We start from the raw sequence: 18,571 nt of genomic DNA, 5'->3' as shown, positions 1-18,571 counted from the left end.
ATAGTTTTTCACCGGTTCTTAGTGATCTCCTTCTTCTGTCTTCTATTACAGACCGCATTTGTAGCTTTTAGATTGTGTCCAGTCCAGTTTGCCAAAAAATAATTTATATATATAAGAAAGTTTCTCATCCGACAAGTTCGGGATCCCAAAGACGTTTAAAGTGATTGTGGGCTATTTTGTGGACCACATCCAGCTTCATTTCAAAGAAACGGAATTAGATTATTTTTTTGTTTGCATCCTGGATACTGGATGTAAAAGCTTATAGAAAACAGCCGGGAGCTGTTTGGATAACGTCTGTCGAACCTGCTGAATTCACAGAAATCCCTGTTCCTGTTGCATTACCTAGCAGGCTTTGATCTGCGGTGACCTGAAAGCTAAAATCCACATCTCTCCGTGCGCAAAGTACACTACAAACCGAGGAACGTGACGCTCCCCACGTTGCGCGGCTCGACAAAACCGCGTCCAGCAGAGGGCTCCGCCTCGGACGAGCTCATCTAGTTTTTCATTCCGAGCTGCAGTTTTCCCGTCCTTGTCGACCGAAGAGACCAGGAGCTCGTACAGTACTTCACGACAGACCTTTACGGCACCACTCCGCGCCTCTGTTTGTAAACACTTGCCGTAGTCTGCGCAGCCGAAGGTGGGTAAAGGTGGTAGTGGGGTGGGCAGCGATCGAAGTTTAATGGACCGTTGCCATAACGCGGGAGGGGGAGATAAATACTGTTGTCGCTAAGGGAAAAAATGCTAAGTAGATGCATAAATACCATGCAGTTAGTACTGTAGGTTTAAGCGTTTACATCTTCGCAATGTTGTTTTAAATCCTGAGTACGGCGCATGCACTGGAGGGCGAGATAATGTGCTAATAATGTCATACTAATAACTTAATACATAATGATGCCAACGTTTCCTTGGTGTTAAACTATCACCCCAGCTCTGGCGTGGGGCAGGGCGACCTGCACTTTATTCACAGGACTTGCTTTCTTGCTGTGTCGAAGGAGGAAGCAGGAAAACCCCGAGCAGTGTTTCTGAGAGCACGGAGAGGGGAAAGGGGAGTCGTGCCACGGTGCATGAAGCACGTTGGGTTTCGTTTTTGACCCCGGAAGTTTTTGTCTTTGACTCGAGTAGCAGCTGAAACTTCGACTCTCCTTCTGTCGGAGTGAAAAATAATCGGTGCAGTGCGCTTGCTTTGAATTGTCTAAAGTGTTAGGATATCCCCTTTGAAATACAGTAGTTGCGATTCTGAGTCTTGTGTGGACTGCTGTATTGGTCAGGGTTGCTGTGCCTATTCAGCATTTTGCATAGTTTCGGAGAACCACACTAAGAAACAGGACGAGTGAATTAAAGTTAAGATAAGAGCACGTCACTCGTCCCCCCCGCCCTTCAGACAGCGCCTTCACAAACACGCACGTAAAGGCATGAGGTGATAAAGAAAAAAAACTGAAGAGCGGCACAGAAATGCTAGAGAGACAGCAAAGTTACTTTTAAATTATGATAAAAGCTATGAGTTTTAAATTGTCGAAGGGAACGAATTGACGAATGGTAGCTTTTTTGTGTAGCACCTAAATGTTCTGAAATAATTATTTTATCCATTTTTTTTCTATTTTTGCCTTTCATTCATTGTACTTCCTTTTACAGTCAAAACGCAGTACTGACTCCGTTAAGTAAATAGCAGCCTTTTTCCTCTACACTGGACATGATATATTCCAGGATGATGACTAATATGTCATAGGTCTCTCAGTACCAAATTTCTCAAATGAGTGATGCATTAATATACCTACTGAAGTTGACTCCTGACTTCTTTCAAGCCATTCTTTGAAAGTAAAACTGCAGAAAAAAAAGGACACTACCCCAAGTGTCTGGTGCTGTACAGAGAAGAAGCATCCCAAAGTTTGCTAAAGTGTTTGTTTTTCTTGACCCCTTGTACAGAAATGCCCTTTGATGGATTACTAAAATGTATTACTTGGTAAATTACTGATCCAAATGTTCCAGCTCTTCAAAGTCCTCAGAGACACTGACAATCCAGTAACTGTCTACAGAATCAACAGTGAGACACGAACCAACTGAAAACTACACAGATGTGCATTTAAAACTGAGAACAGAAGACACAACTTTTATACTTTATCTTTGTGGAAAATCTTTATGGTTGTGTGGAACAGTGACCAATCCAAGTAGCTGAAGCTGATACCCTGTTTCCTTTCAAGAAACAGTGGGGTGAGATCAGTTACTGACTACCAAATGGGCCGAGTGGTCTTCTCTCCTTTGTAACCTTCCTTATTTTTTTTAAAATGTCCCTTAGCAGGAAAGAACTTGGCAACTGTGAAGTAATGCTTGATGATATCTCTACCTTCACCTACAACTGAATGACATTCCTCTAGCAGATTTCTGATTGCAGAACCGGAAGCATTCTTTATTTTCCACTCAGTCAGCTCAAGCACCTGTTTCTAATTGTGCGAGTTAAGCCAGCCCTGGACAGTGGTGCATAAGCGGTGAGAACTTGATTATTATTTCCCCTGTCTCTTTATTTTTTTTTTGTAGAGCTGTGAAACACAGGTCCTAATGATTCTTCTCCGCTCTACTGCAAGGAGACTGGTTTCTCACGTGTGTGGCGGAACACAAGACTCTCTAGCGAGACAGAGGTGCTTCACAGACATGGCCCGCCCTAGTTCAGGTAGGTCTCGGGGGCTGCTTCTCTTAAAAAAAGGCAATTTTTTTTTAGACTGACTATTTTTGTGCAGTCTTGTCTGTTGGAGTTGACTTGAAGCTGTGCATGTGGAAAAGGCATTTAGTGTTTTACAAATATTTAGACCACATTCAGATGTTGGTAAGAGCTAGATCGAAGAAGGCTTTACTGTGCCACACAGTTCAAGACCTTAGTCAAGACAAAGCAAAAGTACAATTATTTCTTGTTAAATTCTGCATAAGTAGTTTATAGACATAAAGGAATGAAGGGTGTTATTATTATTTGTTCTGAACAGTGTTCTCTTTCAAAACTAGAATATTCAAAAAATAATTTGAAGGAAAAAGACTTGTTTTTTGTAAAGCATGAGTTTTGCAGTGAAATGTTGATTGGGCCCCACGTCACGCAGTAGGAATTTGTCTAGTTTAAAGTCTTACCATTCCTCCTTTTTGTGTTGGGCACACAGACATTTTAGTACTTCCCTTCTACTTTGAAAACTTGTTTGAGAAGCTTGACCTAATGAAAAAATTAAGTTTTTGATGGAAATGGGATAATTGGGGATATTATTTAATCACTGCGATAGTGTTTAGTATAGTTCTTCAATTTAGGTTTATCTTGTTCTTATAAAAATATGTAGTTAGCTCTTTAGCTGACAAAAGAGATAAAAAATACACTTTTTAGGTACAATGTAAATAAATAATAAAGACATTTTGTAAAACAATTTTTGTAAAACAAAAACACTCAAATGTTTTGTTTCTTTCATCATTCAACTAATACATGAAAAGTAAGGGTGTAATGTTATCCTTTTTAAGCACCAGCTGTAATTTTTAAGAGCTTCCTCATTAATTTTGGTTTGTAATAGCAATCATGTTCAGACATAACAGTTATAAGAAATGTGAAAAGGAACTTCATTGGTCATTAGTTATTTTCTTCCTTGTTAAGCAATTTAGTTTGTGCTACCCTGCCCTGTTGTAGGCTGTCTTCGAAGAGATAGATGATTGTCTGGCTCTGTAACATTTTATAGGAATGAAATGTTAATTTACAAATCACATTGTATTGTGTGAAAACATACGCAAATTAAGGTCAACCTTATGACTAATTTTTCCAGACCCTTGGGCTGAATACTGTCTTGGAAGAGGGAAGAACTACTCACACTTGTAGCTCAAGCTAACAATAGCTAATAATGTATCTTCATGAAATCATACAAATAAGGACAACATTCTCATGTTTTTTAATTAAAAAAATATTTTTTGTATTTTGTAAATACATGGGATGTTGATTAGTTTAGAGGAAAGGTGGGCTTTCGAGATAAGTTATAATTTATGTTGGAGTTTTTGGACATTTTTTGTTTAATGTCATCTGGTAGTTTTAACAAACATTTTTAAGTTCTGCTCTTTCAGCGTTTGAGAGTGGAAAAGTGAAGGTGGTGATGGTTGTTCGTAATTACAGAGAAAAAATAGTAAAAATGAACAAAAGTAAAAAATAACTCCCTGTAAAGCTCAACCATTTGCATGTGATAATCTGTGTAAATTACTTAAATTGGTTTGTGTATTTGAAAGTCATTAGGTAAGAAACTTACAGTTTTGAAGTACCTGTTATTTCATTGTATATGACTTAACAATAACCAGCCCTAACACCTGATTTCAGAATGTATAAAATGTCTAGCTACAAAAACAAATTTCAGGAAATCAGTGTTAGACATTCAGCAGGTTCCTTTAAGATTACCTTTGTTTAATTTATAATTTTGGACATCAATGCAAGGCACTGGCACAGGAAGTTGTTGAAGTTGTTTGCGTGTTTTCCCCATGTTTACAGAGCATGGGTCTGGGTGCTTAAGTGTCCTCCTGTCAGGACAGGATGGTTTAATGAGTTAATTGATGCCCCAGTTTTGTGTGTGTCTGTGTGTGTGTGTCTGTGTGGCCTGCGATGAACTAGTGTCCCATCTGGATGATAGGTCACTTTTGACCTAATTCTTTGGGATTATATTCTGGATGGCTGTGGCCCTGACATGTAGTCTTTGCTATAATTGGAAAGGGAATCTAAGAATGTGTTTGGCCTGTTACTTCATTGGTACCAAGCATTTATACACAAGAGTGCTCAACTTAAAAGAAAATTAATGTGTAAAGGAATTGTTGTTGGAATTTCTTGTTCATTATAAAATAATTAAACAAGACCAAGTTCCTTTTTCCCTCCACATTTGTCACATAAACTAGATAACCAGTAAAAGCACAGAATTTTGCAATGCCATCTGCTGCTATTCCCAGCTCCCCTACTATAAAGAGCTCTTTGTCAGCTATAATGATTGTTCTTGTGGACAGTCTGGTTCCATTACTGTAACAGAGCTTAACACTATACTAGTGCTGCCAAATTCCAGACCTTCAGTAATTACCCATCCTTCTGTTGGCTTACAGTGGTCAGGATGCAGTAGCTGAGGGTATTGTAAGTACTACTTAGTTGTAAAAATACTGTGCAATAAGGAGGTGTAAAATGCATTTCTTAAACTGTCATAAACCTTAGAAAACATCTACAGGTAAGTGCTAGTTCCCAGGGTTGCAGTATTGGTGTGAAACTGATGTCATCCAGTTCAACTGATCTTTTTTTTATTTCTAGCAGGGAATAAAAAAAAGATTGTTTTTTAAAAAAAGAAATGGACCACAATGTTGCATAAGGCTGATAAATTGTAGTTCTATATTTTGGTTATTGACCTATATTTGTGAAACATCTTTACAGCTGTTGTTAATACTTAATCAGCCTGCAAACAATCAAAATTGTACTGTTTGTGGATTCAATGTTTTCTTTTTTAATTACTGTATTGCTTTTGTCTGCAGATATGGCTGAATTTCGACAGGTTTTTTCCAAAGCCAAGCACATAGCAATTATTACCGGTGCAGGGGTCAGTGCAGAAAGTGGGGTCCCTACTTTCAGGGGCGCTGGAGGCTACTGGAGGCGGTGGCAGGCCCAGGTAGGACACAGCAGTGCCTGGTCACAGTGCTGAGGCTTTTTGTTCTTCTGCTTGTGCGTGAATAACTGCTACCTCTGTTTGTTCCACTTAGAAGGAATCATTCGACGTGGACAGCTCCAAATTATCCATCACAAATTTTTGCAGCGATTATATTTGATTAAAAAAAAACGATACAGGTGGTTTTGACTGATAAAAAAAGCTAACGTTTCTGTCTCCAAAGAGAATAATCAAGGAATGATCAATGCTTTTACAGTAGCCTCCAGATTTATTTCATACCCTTGGTAAGTGGCGATTACAGGTTCATTTCACATGAAATTGCAAGTGTTTGTTGAGTACTTCTTGATAGATGTAGGTCAGAAACTAAAGACCTGTATGACATTCAATATTGTGTGTCTAAATAGAAGATCTGTTTAGAATAGCAACGTTTCTAAATGCATAGTGTTTAACTGATATGGCTGCAGGCAGTACTTTGTTGACCCTCCTTTGACTTTGATAAATTTCAGCAGGTGCTTCCTTAAGTCATTTTAATAGTTTATTAGAACTTCTTGTTCTCGGCCAACCTCTGGTCGGAGATTCAACCATTTCTCCTTGCCAAACCTTTCCTGTACTTGGTTTGCAGCAGCTGTAATTGTGATCTGTTTACTTCAGCTCCAGTACACAAAATGTTCTGCTTAAAGCTGAGGTGGCCCCCCCCAAAAAAAACTCTGACTTTTATGCTGTCTTAGCCATTCGGTCATGCAGGTTGATGCAGGCTGTGTTTTGGTGTCATGACTACAAGCTCGAGATTCCTTATAGAAAGCGCCGCTTTTGGATAAAATCTCCTGATTAAATTTGGATTTAGGAATATCAATTTTCTGTGCTTGTCTTGCCTTTCTGTGCTAATTAAGTGTTGCAAAAACTCAATTTAGGTTTCACCCAGCTACGTTGTTTGGTCTGCTTTTGACTTGGTAGTCAATTAGTTGTTGTTTGACGAACTTGACGAACCACCAAATGACTAATAAACATTAGAGGATTTGATTTGTAGCATTCATGGCTCACTGCGATAAGATGAAGTTTGAACTTTGTGTATTTAATATATTATTTTTTGCCGCTATGCCACTAATATACTCAGTACTCTGTTTAAAACAGTTATGAAATTCTATGTTTTGTATGTAAAAAAAAACTCGATGCAAACTTGCGTTTTCTTTAAATTCAATTCTTTGCTCACTTCCTGAGAGTTATAAATACATTTGGAAGCTGCTGTATAATTTCACGACGAATTGAGTAGAATGCTTTCTTTACAAAGTCAAACCGCTCCGTATAATATTCCGGTATGAGGCCCCTGTATTTTCCCTGTCAGTTACTGAATTTCAAATTAAAATGTCACTTTTCGATCATATAAAAATGTTGTATTATGTTCCGTGTTTCCTCTGCGATTAGGATTTAGCAACGCCAGAGGCCTTCTCGAGAAACCCCTCTCGAGTTTGGGAGTTTTACCACTACCGCCGGGAGGTGATGCTGACTAAGGAGCCCAACCCGGCCCACCTGGCCATCGCCGAGTGCGAGGCGAGGCTCAGCAAGCAGGGTCGCTCCGTCATCGTCATCACGCAGAACATCGACGAGCTGCACAAGCGGGCCGGCTCCAGGCACGTCTTGGAAATTCACGGTAATTTCGCCTCCTTTCTTTCAAAAGCGCCGGCGTTTGACAGCGGGTTTGTCTCCGGATTTTGCCTGCCGGCGAAGGAGCCACCGAGTATCCATCCTGAACAGCCCAGACAAGTGTCAAAGGTGCTAGGCCAAAGGGCCCTGCCCCTCACCACTGGGTAGTGATGTCACAGTGCAATGACCTGTGCCCCCCTGATACAGGCTAGTTTATCATCATTTTAGATCTTACATTCTGTAAGCAGTAGTGCAGTGAATGTTATATTACACAATTGTAGTGTCACTGGTTTGCTGTCATATTCAGTTGCTTAGCTAGGTTGTTAAGTAATATTAAAAATGGTAAAAACATAAGTAATATTAGAAATGGTAATGTCCCTGGGTTGCTGACTAAATGGAAGTAATTTTTCATATCGGAAGTATTCTCAAACATTAAAACAATTCATCCTTAAAATTGTAAGTTGACTGAAACACTTTGAAGTGAACAAAATAATTTAAACTGGGAAAAAACATTCACCTTCTTCACAATATTTGTTTTATGAGCATTGAAGACTACAAAGGAAGCACATCTTTGTGAAATTGTGTATATTAATTATCAACACCATTTAAACATTTGATTAATTATATTAATATAATGAAAGGATGAATATAAAAAAATAATATTTTCTGTTAACTAAATTTAATAGAATAGAGAAATCTAAAAAGGGAGGTGACTTAATATGTGATTTTGTATGTACAAAATGCTTTTGTAGCCTTTTCCAGCTAAGGTCCAATTCTTCTAAGGTCCTCTGATATTTCTTTTGATCGGGCTGTGGTTCACATGAACAGCTCTTTCTTGAGAAGAGCAGACTCTATCAGTAACCAACCTTTGTGTGCCTTTTTTATAGGGCAGGGCACCTGCAACGCACACCTCCAATCTCATTGATTGGAAGACCCGACTCCAATTAGCTTATGGAGAAGTCATTAGCCTAGAGGTTCACATACTTTTTCCAGCCTGGACTGTGAATGTTTAACCGATGTGTTCAGTATTGACAAGAAGAAGTACAATTGTTTATGTGTTATTAGTTTAAGCAGATTGTGTTTGTTTATTATTGTGACTTGGTAGAAGATCAGACCACATTTTTATGAGTAATTAATGCAGAAATCCAGGCAATTCCAAAGGGTTCACAAACTTTTTCTTGTAACTGTATATATAATAATATATGATCCTTCATTCATGTGCTAATATGTATGAAGCATGAAGCTCTTTTACGTGGTTTTAGACATAACTGTTCTGTGCTTTTCTGTTTCTAGTGAGATTCTATTAGGACTGAAAAAGCATCGATATTTAATTTTAACTTGCAGCATTTTTTTCTCGTTCACAAATGACAGAAAAGATAAATGTCTCATCATGCCTTTATTTTTAGGAAGTTTGTTCAAAACCAGGTGCATCAACTGTGGGAATGTAGCAGAGAATCACAGCAGTCCAATATGCCCTGCCTTGGAAGGGAAAGGGTAAGAAATTTGCTTGTGTCCAGTTATCATGAAGTGTGAGGTGAGCTCCCTCTGCTGGCCGATGTAGGCATTTTCCAGGTTGCAGAGATGATTGTTCTATTTCCTGTAGGAGAGTTTTGGGGAAGGGCACCTGATGCACTACAGCACATGTACAGCCTCAAGGGAAATCAGTAAAAGTAAACAGAAGTCAGACCTTTCCATTAGAATTGTCCATTTTCCCCTTTCTTTTCTTCAAATATGATTTTTACACAGCAGAATGATGTACCTTTTTAGAAAAAAATATATGGTGTAAATGTAAGCCTATAAAGTAGCACATGTTCAATATTTATACCATGGCTAATAGACATTATTTTGCAGCAGTATGAATAATTAAAGGGGAACTGCTGTCCCAGTTTCTCAGACCAGTTATTAAACCTCAGTAACAAACTACATTCATTGACAGTAGTTTGCAAATTTCGCAGTAAGCACAAAATCGTGACCTTTGTGAAAATATTCTAAGTCGCCAAGTTGTTTCAAACCCCTGGTCTCGTCACGGGGCGAGAGCAGCAGTTCCTTAAAATTCCGACAGGAGGTGGCCCTGTCACGCTCACTAGTCTCTGTAATGAGTAATGTAATGTGATGTACGAGCGAATGAGTACAGGTTGAGCAGCAGACATTTCACTGCAGAACTGTTCCAACGTGATCTGCATGCAGAGAATACTAAGTAGTGTTTGTCAGCAAAACCCTCTCTAAGTCAAGAGCAATATTTCTGTTGGATGAAAGGAGGTGTATTCACAAGCCTGCTGCATCATGTTACCGGACGTTTTGTTGCCTTGGTCTGAATCTCAGAACTGGAAATTTCTTTTTCGATTTTTGTCTGTTTTGTGATGTACATTGGAGTTTTTACAAGTTACTGTGTACATTTTACTTTTATTGTGGTTTGAAATGGACTGATCAGTGATTGATTGATTCTTTCTAAGCTAAGCTTTCACAGAATGTTAAAATATGATATTTGCGATGGATTGATCCCTCATATTGATTGATTTTTTTTCAAGTGGAGTGCCAGTAATTTTTGTTTTCATAATTTCCTGCATCAGAAATGTATCTGATGCTCCTGTAATATATGGTTTTTGAATTCTTTCTCTTTTTTTTACAGTGCTCCAGACCCAGATACAGCAGATGCTAAGATACCAGTTGAAGACTTACCAAGGTGGGATTTAACAGATTACTTTTTGTGATCTTTAATCACTGTTTTTCGCAGTGCCATATTGCGCTGAATATGTTTAAAGATAAAATTTGTATCTTTTTTGCCATTACTTTTTATACAATCATATAGATCTAATAAAATTATGTAGAAAGGAGTTTTTATTCATACAAACTCAGACCTGGTATAATGACCATGAAATAACTCGATGTAGTTTGTAAACTTTATATTAATAGATATCAATATTCAATTTTAAGGGTGATAAAGAAGAGGGAATTTATTCCCTTAGGGATATATTGTGTTCAAATTTCAGTGAAAACATTTTTATATAATGCAATAATTTTGCAAAACCAGTATTTGTTGTAAGTTTTTTTTTATTGCTGTTTCTCGCATTTGAGTGCAAAACAAGAAATGTAACAGACAACATTTAAGAAAACTAGCAGGTGGCGCTCTTGCCTGGATACCCAGATTTCCGAACAATATGGTGATGTGGAGGCACTATGCTTGCTGTAGGAGGCCCTGTTCCTCATTTGGGAAATTGAACCCAGGTCTTTCCAGTTAAAAAATAATTCCTGGGCATCATTTGTAAGACTAGGGGTGTTAATCCAGGGCAAAGGTTTGTACAGTTTGGCCTCTATAAAAGTCCCCCTTAATGTAGCAGGTGAAGAAGTTTCTCTCTCCTCCGCCTGATCTGTTTTGATTCGGAGTAGCTGCCTCACATCACTCAAGATAATGGTGCTGCACTCCAGTGGTGCATGAAGTGAAATCCTCCCGATGGACAAGTGCTATATAAGTACGTTTCGGAACACGGTATGTGATGTGTTTGGCAGCAGTGTGAATATGGATCTGCCACATATGGATGGCAGCAACAGAATGGGATATTGGTATAGTCTTACTCAACCTTGTTTCTACGAAAATACCCTGCTATCAAAACAAGGAATGCAGTAATATCAATAATAATTCTGTGCACTTACCTATTGTTAGCCAAGCTGATATTTTATGTTTGCAATTAGGAAACTGTACACAGAATGGATGACGCAAGTTCTTTCTGCGTCTTATGTTTTGACTTCTCTCCTCCTTAGCAGTGGATAATGACTGGTTTTTGAAGGAAAGGGACAATGGGTTATTTTACAGCCACTGCCTCAATTTGTTGGGTTCAAAGTTTACTTTGTATAAGCAATAAAAAGGACAAAGTTGAAATATATTTTAAAAAATGAGCAAAACGCTGTTCCACCTGCCGACAGCACTGGTGAATTTGGGCGTTGCTGTGATTGTGCAGTGTCTGCTCTATCCTGGTTTTGCAGAACCTTCCCACTATGTTTTAGGTTTAATGCAGTATTTTTGTTAAGAGCTGGGGGTTCCTAACAGGCTGTTGGCTTGACATAGGGGTCTATGAATCAGCCTATGTACCCGTAAAGCAATTTCCATTGCGAGACGGAACCAAATCGGCATTTTTATCTGGTTTTTTTAATGTTGATTTCATTAACATACATCCCTGCTGTTACTATTTCAGTTCTTTGCCTGGGTTGGTTGGCCACACACGATCCATTCTTTGTGATCGTCCTGATGTCTCTTGAGCTTTAGAGAGGTAGTCCGGTTCAGCTTGAGGCTGAATTCTGCGGTGAAATTTTTCAAGCCAGCTCCTGTTTCACTCGCTTGGCACTCTCTGGTCTGCAGGTGTGTGGAGCATGGCTGTAACGGACTCCTTCGCCCGCATGTGGTGTGGTTCGGAGAAACTCTGGATTCCGACATCTTAACGCAGGTCGAAAAAGAACTAGAAATCTGTGACCTTTGTTTGGTGGTAAGTAAAGAGATGAGGACAAACCTTTTTTCAAACAATAGGCACATAAGCAAAAAAAGATAACTGTAAGAGCTCTTATCTTCTTCGTGTGGTGCACAGCCCCTCCAATGATGAACACAGTACGATATTAAATTTTCTAGTACTTGCAAATATTTTGTGTGCGTTTTTTGTTTTGCGTTTGGTGTGCTACTTGTTCTGAGCTTTTTATATTTTGCCATTTTGTGTTTTGCAGAGGAAACCCAATGGCATTCACGTCAGGCTGAATTAGGTTTTATTCATGAGATCTGCTCATTGATAGCTGCTCTTGGACAGCTATTGAACAGCTCTAAATCAGTGCTTCAGGACATGCAGCATTAACATACTGAAGAGGCCAGCTGTAATCCCCTTAACACTGGTGGTACATATCTTCCTAAATATTAGGCTTAGAAAGATGTGGCTGATTATTTTTGTTTCTCAAACATCTTTTTTTAAGACAGTTCTGTGATGTGTCCATTGCCTCAGTGGCCAGGCTTATCCAGAAAGACATTTCTGTCTTTATTCCTAAAGAAGCTTTCATCCTGCTGTGTAGTTCATCCAGTTATATCAGGTTTCTCCCAATGGAAAGATAATGTTGTTAAAAAGTCATGTTATTTTGTGCAGTTTTCATTAAAATATAATGATGGGGTCTCGTAAGCAAGGATATTTTGCTTTCAATTTCTGCATAATAATTGTATTAATGATGGCCTTAATCCAAATTAACTGGAAAGAGGAAATGGAATGAATGCACTGTCGATACCCATTGTGTTACGTAGTGCATTGTATTGTGAAGGCAGTGACCCGAGTCCAACAAAGATAAAGATCCAAATCCCAGCAGTGACACTGCTCATGTGCCCCCAACAGCACTATTTTAACTTGGCCGTAGAGATGAGTACTGTTTTTCTCTTACCGGATCACAGTTGCTATTGCCAAGCGAAGTGATAACCGTCGCACGAACTGGAAAACTCATAGCACTCCAGTGTGCGGGGCTCTGGAAAATCTGGAGAGGCAGGGAGTGGAGCTTCACGTTCTGCGCCGCACACATGCGGGGCTTCGAGCACCTTTCCCCCGTCTTGATCGACACGTAACGTGAGGACGGGAAAAGAATAACGAACGGGAAAAACAGCCATGCAGGCACGCACGACATCTCGGCGTCGAGTACGCTGGCGTTTGCCTTCTGCCCGGGCAGCGGTCTGAGCAGCTGCTGCAGGGGCTCGGACTGCCGTGGCTGTAAATCACCCCGTTTCTGTTTCATAATGGTTGTCGCACAGCCCTACCGAGTAGCTCGACACAAAACATCCTGTGCTCCTTTAGGGGCTTATTTTTTTTTTTTTTTGCCTGTATGCAGATATTGTTAAGAGTTGTTTTTTTTTTTTTAAAGACATTGGGCTTTAGTTAAGATAGGGCTTTCTCTTAATTTAATTTGATCTAGTAAAAACCTGCTAGAAGCTGAGAGAGAGACGAAAAGGATTACCTCGACGTACGAGGTTTACGTTTTGTTAGGCGCACAGTACCATCATTTCTCCTCAGATCCCACTGAAGAGCCGCTTGTTCCAAGTAGAATAAAGGGGGTAACGTTTTCTATTTAAAGCAAAACATCCCAAGTCCTCATTTCATGGAATAGCTTGCTTCTCCCCTTTGATATTAAGGCACGATGCACGCCTAAACGTGACTGACAATCGCTTGTTCACATGACACGGGGTTAAAGCCGTGCTCTGTAAGTGCACAACAAGCAGCTGTTAACGCTAGAGTAGCCGTGGAAGGATTTCTAAACGACAAACTTCTGACTTCAGTAAATAACCATGCAATCCATTGTTAGTATCATTTTTTACGACCAGGTTACTGGAAGGTGTTCTCTTTGTGTAGCGTGGCTGTGGACTTTATGCCTCCCCTGCATTGCATTGAGATGTAGCTGTCTCTTACCAGCACTGTGTCTTAGAGGATCAGGGGATTCAGAGACTTCAACAGTCAGCGCTCTTCTACTGCAGTAACTGTGAAATCACTTTTCCGTCGGGCAGCCCTGAAAAGCAATGTTTGAGCAAGTGGACGGGTTCTTGTCTCTGCCTTGCTCATTCAACGAGTCCCTCTCGTCCTCCCCTCGTAGGTTGGCACCTCGTCTATCGTCTACCCTGCGGCCATGTTTGCCCCCCAGGTTGCTGCTAGAGGGGTCCCCGTGGCCGAGTTCAACACCGCCACCACCCCCGCCACCACCCAGTTCACGTAAGTCTGAAAATCGCAAAAGAGCAAAAGGAAGCAAGTTGGGAAAGAAGACCCACCAGTTCTGCTGACCAAGTAGACCAAGTGCGCAGTGGTACCGAGCAGCGAGTGTCATCGAAGCCAGCATTACGCTCGGCGTTTACTGTTCTTCCTTAACAGGTGCCAGAGCCTTGCGACGGCATTGGTCAGACCTGCTGAGCTCTTAACCCATTTCGGGAATAAAGCTGTGTGCTGAAGTCTGGAGCCATCTGAGCATCTTACAAGACCGAGTATACAGGGATATGCTTTCTGGCACGGCAGGGGACATGAGTTCTTTCTCCCATTACTTGAATTTCAATTCGGTCACATAAAATAAATAAGGAACTAGACACCCAAAAGAAGGTAATTGCAATTTTAGAAATCATAGGGACACTTACTTCTTTGAAACTGGTTGTTTGTGTTTGTTTCTGAATGCAAAATGAATTATTTCTGTAATGCTTTAACAGCTATCGCTAGTGGAAGTGTAGTTTTAAATGCTGAAACACTAAATATACTGGAAAAAGTTGTTTTCTTCAATGCAGAGTACAGCTGACAAGTACAGTTGACAGAGCACATAGTTTCTATGCAATTGCATTTTTTATTTTGTATGGTTTTGCAACAAAAGAAGTGGTTGATAATTTCTATAAATCTCCATGTTTACAGCTCACATGTTCAGTGCAGTGTCATTTTTCCCCTCATCTAATAGCATTTGTAGAGCTTTAAACTAGAAAGGCCTGTTTATGCGTGGCTTGCATATGTGTGTTTGTTTTGGGGAGAAATATGTTCAACAATCCAGGCTCTTGACAAATGAGTAAGGCTGTCTGAAGATGTCAAAAAGCTTAAAGGAAAAACAGTGATCACTTTTCACTATTGCCATCTGCTGGTATCGACACAGACGTGCCCATTGTTACAGTACGTTCAGCACGTGTGAGCTCTTTGTTGAATGTGCTGCCCGGTACGGAAACCCCTACAGCTTCACCGTTAACGCAGACTAGCTGTTGCACTTCGGTGTTTGAGGGTGTTGCTTCTGAATTCTGTGTTGCAGGTTCCACTTCCAGGGTCCCTGTGGAGCCACTTTGCCCCCTGCACTGGCTCGCCACGAGACTGAAGCCATCTGAGCTCTGTGGCACGGGAGATGAGAGCGAAGCACTTACTTGACAACTGGGAGCCAAAAAACATTTTACGCAATATCCATCGGAACGCGTCACAGTAGTAATGCTTCCTAATCATTTTCAGATAGATGAGGTTCAGATTCATTTTCTGTCTAGTTTCTAAATCAAGAATCCGCTCTGCTTGCTGTATCGCACCAGTTCATGGCTGGGTTTGACTCCGGTAAGGAGTGGAAAGTGTGTATCACTGGCTTCTAACATGAGGGTTATTGGAAAGGAAAGAGAAGCATGCAGAAGGCAGAGGGACATGTTTAAAATCACATTAACCTATATTACATGTTTGGCTTCTTTCTGAAAGGGTCGTCAGGTTTGGTTTTTTTTTTTTGCCTCTGCGGTCTTCATCTGAGTTTCATACTCCGAGGTTGTTGCAGCTATGTTTTGTCTTCCTGATGTAAAAAGTTGCATTTTGATTGTGTTTACAATCCATAATAAAGTCTTAGGGCTGATGGGGAGTGAGTGTTACTCTGAAATGCCTCTCTGTTGCGATTAAAACAAGGCTTTTTTCTGAGACGTGCGGGGAGCTGGTCCACTGGCTGACCTATCGGGAAGAGAGAGATCAGAGGGACAGTGTGAAGGGTGAGTTGTGTATGATCAGGAGCTAGTGGTTTCAAACCCTGAACATACTACAGTACATTTAACCTGGAGGTCCATACCAAAGGTTACATTTCAGTAGCTAATACATCCTTTATATTGTAGATTCTGAAAGTGATAGTGAAGTGACCATAGTCATTCTTAAATGTGTAGCATCCTCTCAGTGATGCTATTTGCTAACTGGCCATGCAGAGTCTTTAACACATGCTTTTAAAAGCCATCTTTTATATTTTTTTTTTACATTGAAATGGCTGCTGTATGTAACGGGTGAAATTTCACATAATATTCAGAATAAAATGCGTCGTTGCTGTTTCACTGGGCTCACTCCCATTCGCTTATCCCACAAACGTCTTGATTCTGGAAATCCTTCATCCTTCAGTTCTGTGTGAAAAGATAGACTTTTTGTAGGAGGACATGAACTTCTTCCCCCTTCAGTGACCTGTACTATCCAAGCCTCCAGACTGACTGACCTTTCTTCTTTAAAATGAAAAGTTAATAATATAATATTTAATATGATTTATTATTAATATAATATTAATATTTTATAATATAATATTTTCCAATACTGAGACAACATGCTGCCACCACAACACAGGTACTGGATGTTTGTGTTTTTTTGCCGTGGAAATGAACCTACCAAAACACTAGATGCCACTGTTTAACTAAAGTTCTTCTACTTTTCCCAAAATAAATCATTCCCACTTGCATGGTTTTTCAAAGGGCAGCAGTTGAAATATTTTTTTCCCTCATCAGCAGTACAGGTGTACAGTATGTTTATTTACACTGCTTGTCATTTCAAGTACCGTTGTATCTGAAGTAGCCAGGAGCCATTCTGTAATTGTCAGCGGTGATAATTATTATAGGGTGTCAGTTTGGAGAATACTGTAATAAGTCCATAGGATGTTTTAGAAAAATGTTTTAATGGAATCTTTCTCTAGATCACTGATCAACTGGTATGGCTGCAGTTTTACTGCTTTTACTGTCCGTAGTTTTAATCTAATTGGAATACATACAGGACACATTTCTGGAATATTTTACAATTATTTGTGATTATATTGATGGTGTTAAAAACTACATCTTCGGCACAGTGAAAATCGGGAACACGTGTTGAAATTGTGCTGCACTTGTTACTGGGGTTTCCAGCCTGTTTTGTTATGAAGAAGCATAGTGTACACACCTGCCTTTGACCCTGTGCCATTATTGCCAAGGAAAGGTCTTAACTCCTTCCTTTGCTGATTTTGGATCCTTGCTGTTTCTCCTGTCGTAACGAGTTATTTCACTTCCCCTGTGTGTGTTCGAGAAAATTTTCTTCATGGAGCTGCACTGTTCCACAGCTGAGAGGTCTGTTTCATTTGCTTGGAGCCTTAACCTGCTCAATTCACACTACAGCGGCGATCAAAAGTATTCACTCCCCCTGGCCTTGCACATGTTATTGTCTTGCAATATGGAATCATAATGTTTTTGATTGTGATTGTTTGTCATTGATCGACATAGAATATTCTTTAATGTCAATGTGAAAACAAAATTCTACAGAGCCTTCTGAATTAATGAATATGAATATGAAACTGAAAACAACCGATTGCATAAGTATTCACCCATTTTCTGAGACGCACCTAATAGGCTCTTCTGCAACCAGTTGTCTTTAGAAGTCACATAATTGAATGGAGTCCACCTGCGTGCAGTTAAGCTGTTTCACATGAGTTCAGGTTAAACACCCCTGTCTCTGGGATGTCCCACAATTAATTAGTACAGTTCCCAACAAAAACCGCTGTACATCATGAAAGACAAGGAAACTTTCAAGGCAAATCTGGGACCGGTCTATTTCACATTCTAACAGAACAAAATGTAATGCAAAAACAAAGTGAATGGTTTCGATAGCCACGTATAAGAAAAATTTTTTTTTGACATCTCTGTCCTGTTTTGCTTGCTGCTCTGGCAACACAGAAATCTCATCAGCATGTACTGTCCAGTGAGGGTTGTTGTGATCTTATAGTTGTTGAGTGTGCCCCAGACACTGCCATGTGGACTTGACATTGCATCCAACACCACTGGCTCTGAAGACGCCTTGAATGCCTAAGATTAATTCATCAGCATCATCTAAAAGGAAGCAACATCACTGCGAGTCCTGTTGGTAACTGCATATCTGTCAGCAAGAGATTGCGGGATTACTGTTTTTTTTACTTTTGAAAGTAATGATTGAAAACTACAGTAGAATAGCAATGAATCAATCCAGATTGTTACAAAGCACTTGGATGAATTCCTTTATTTTAATGGTATGATTTATCCTGAAAGACAAAATTTGATTTGAGTGTGTTTTACCTGCCAAAAGAATCGACGAGAGAACAAAAATGCACTTGAGAATTCAAAATTCATTTAACCTGGTAATTGGTTATTATTGAAACCCTACAACTGACCTCCCTGTCCTTTATTTCACGTTTCATAACCAATGAATATGCATTTGAAGAAAACATTGCAGTCCTGGAAATGAAAGGATGAACAGTATGATAAGTTTTGAAGATTGGAAATCTCCTTTCGTTAAAAAAAAAACTTCTCTTTCTCCACTTCTCGGAGACTTGATGCCGGGGTTCTTTGGTGTCTGTGAAGGTGAAGGTGATCCTGAAACCTTCTCTCAACGACAGACTCGTTTCTTTCTAAACCTCTCTATTCATCTGCAGGTTTTGACTTCACGCCTCTCTTCACCCCTCGACATCACACCCCCTGAGTGTCCACTCTGCCTCTCTCCTGCTTCCGCCTCCTCTCCACTCCCGGCTTTTTTTCTCCCGTCTTTATCAGGTGCTGGTTTTCCTCT

General features: G+C 39.9%; 1 protein-coding gene across 3 annotated transcripts; it reads left to right on the top strand.

The window, feature by feature from the left end:
- Nucleotides 1-485: 485 nt before the first annotated feature.
- Nucleotides 486-15,623, top strand: sirt5 (sirtuin 5). Of its 3 annotated transcripts, none has more exons than XM_088918336.1 (9): nucleotides 486-637; nucleotides 2,533-2,665; nucleotides 5,503-5,636; nucleotides 7,056-7,281; nucleotides 8,681-8,768; nucleotides 9,904-9,957; nucleotides 11,629-11,752; nucleotides 13,872-13,987; nucleotides 15,048-15,623. In XM_088918336.1, the coding sequence occupies exons 2-9, from the start codon at nucleotides 2,554-2,556 to the stop codon at nucleotides 15,118-15,120; spliced, it is 927 nt and encodes a 308-aa protein (XP_088774462.1). In that variant the 5' UTR covers nucleotides 486-637; nucleotides 2,533-2,553; the 3' UTR covers nucleotides 15,121-15,623. The 3 variants fall into 3 exon arrangements, with proteins under 3 accessions (XP_088774462.1, XP_088774464.1, XP_088774463.1); XM_088918337.1 differs by lacking the exon at nucleotides 486-637 and adding an exon at nucleotides 644-2,483 and having other exon boundaries at nucleotides 2,580-2,665; XM_088918338.1 differs by lacking the exons at nucleotides 13,872-13,987; nucleotides 15,048-15,623 and adding an exon at nucleotides 11,985-12,145 and having other exon boundaries at nucleotides 493-637.
- The last annotated feature ends 2,948 nt before the right edge of the window (nucleotides 15,624-18,571 follow it).

This window comes from Atractosteus spatula, chromosome 6 (genome assembly GCF_055471065.1).
Source record: "Atractosteus spatula isolate fAtrSpa1 chromosome 6, fAtrSpa1.hap1, whole genome shotgun sequence".
Taxonomy (NCBI): Eukaryota; Metazoa; Chordata; class Actinopteri; order Semionotiformes; family Lepisosteidae; genus Atractosteus; species Atractosteus spatula.
The sequence above is the reverse complement of the archived record's forward strand: the minus strand, read 5'-3'. Positions and strand labels throughout refer to the sequence as shown.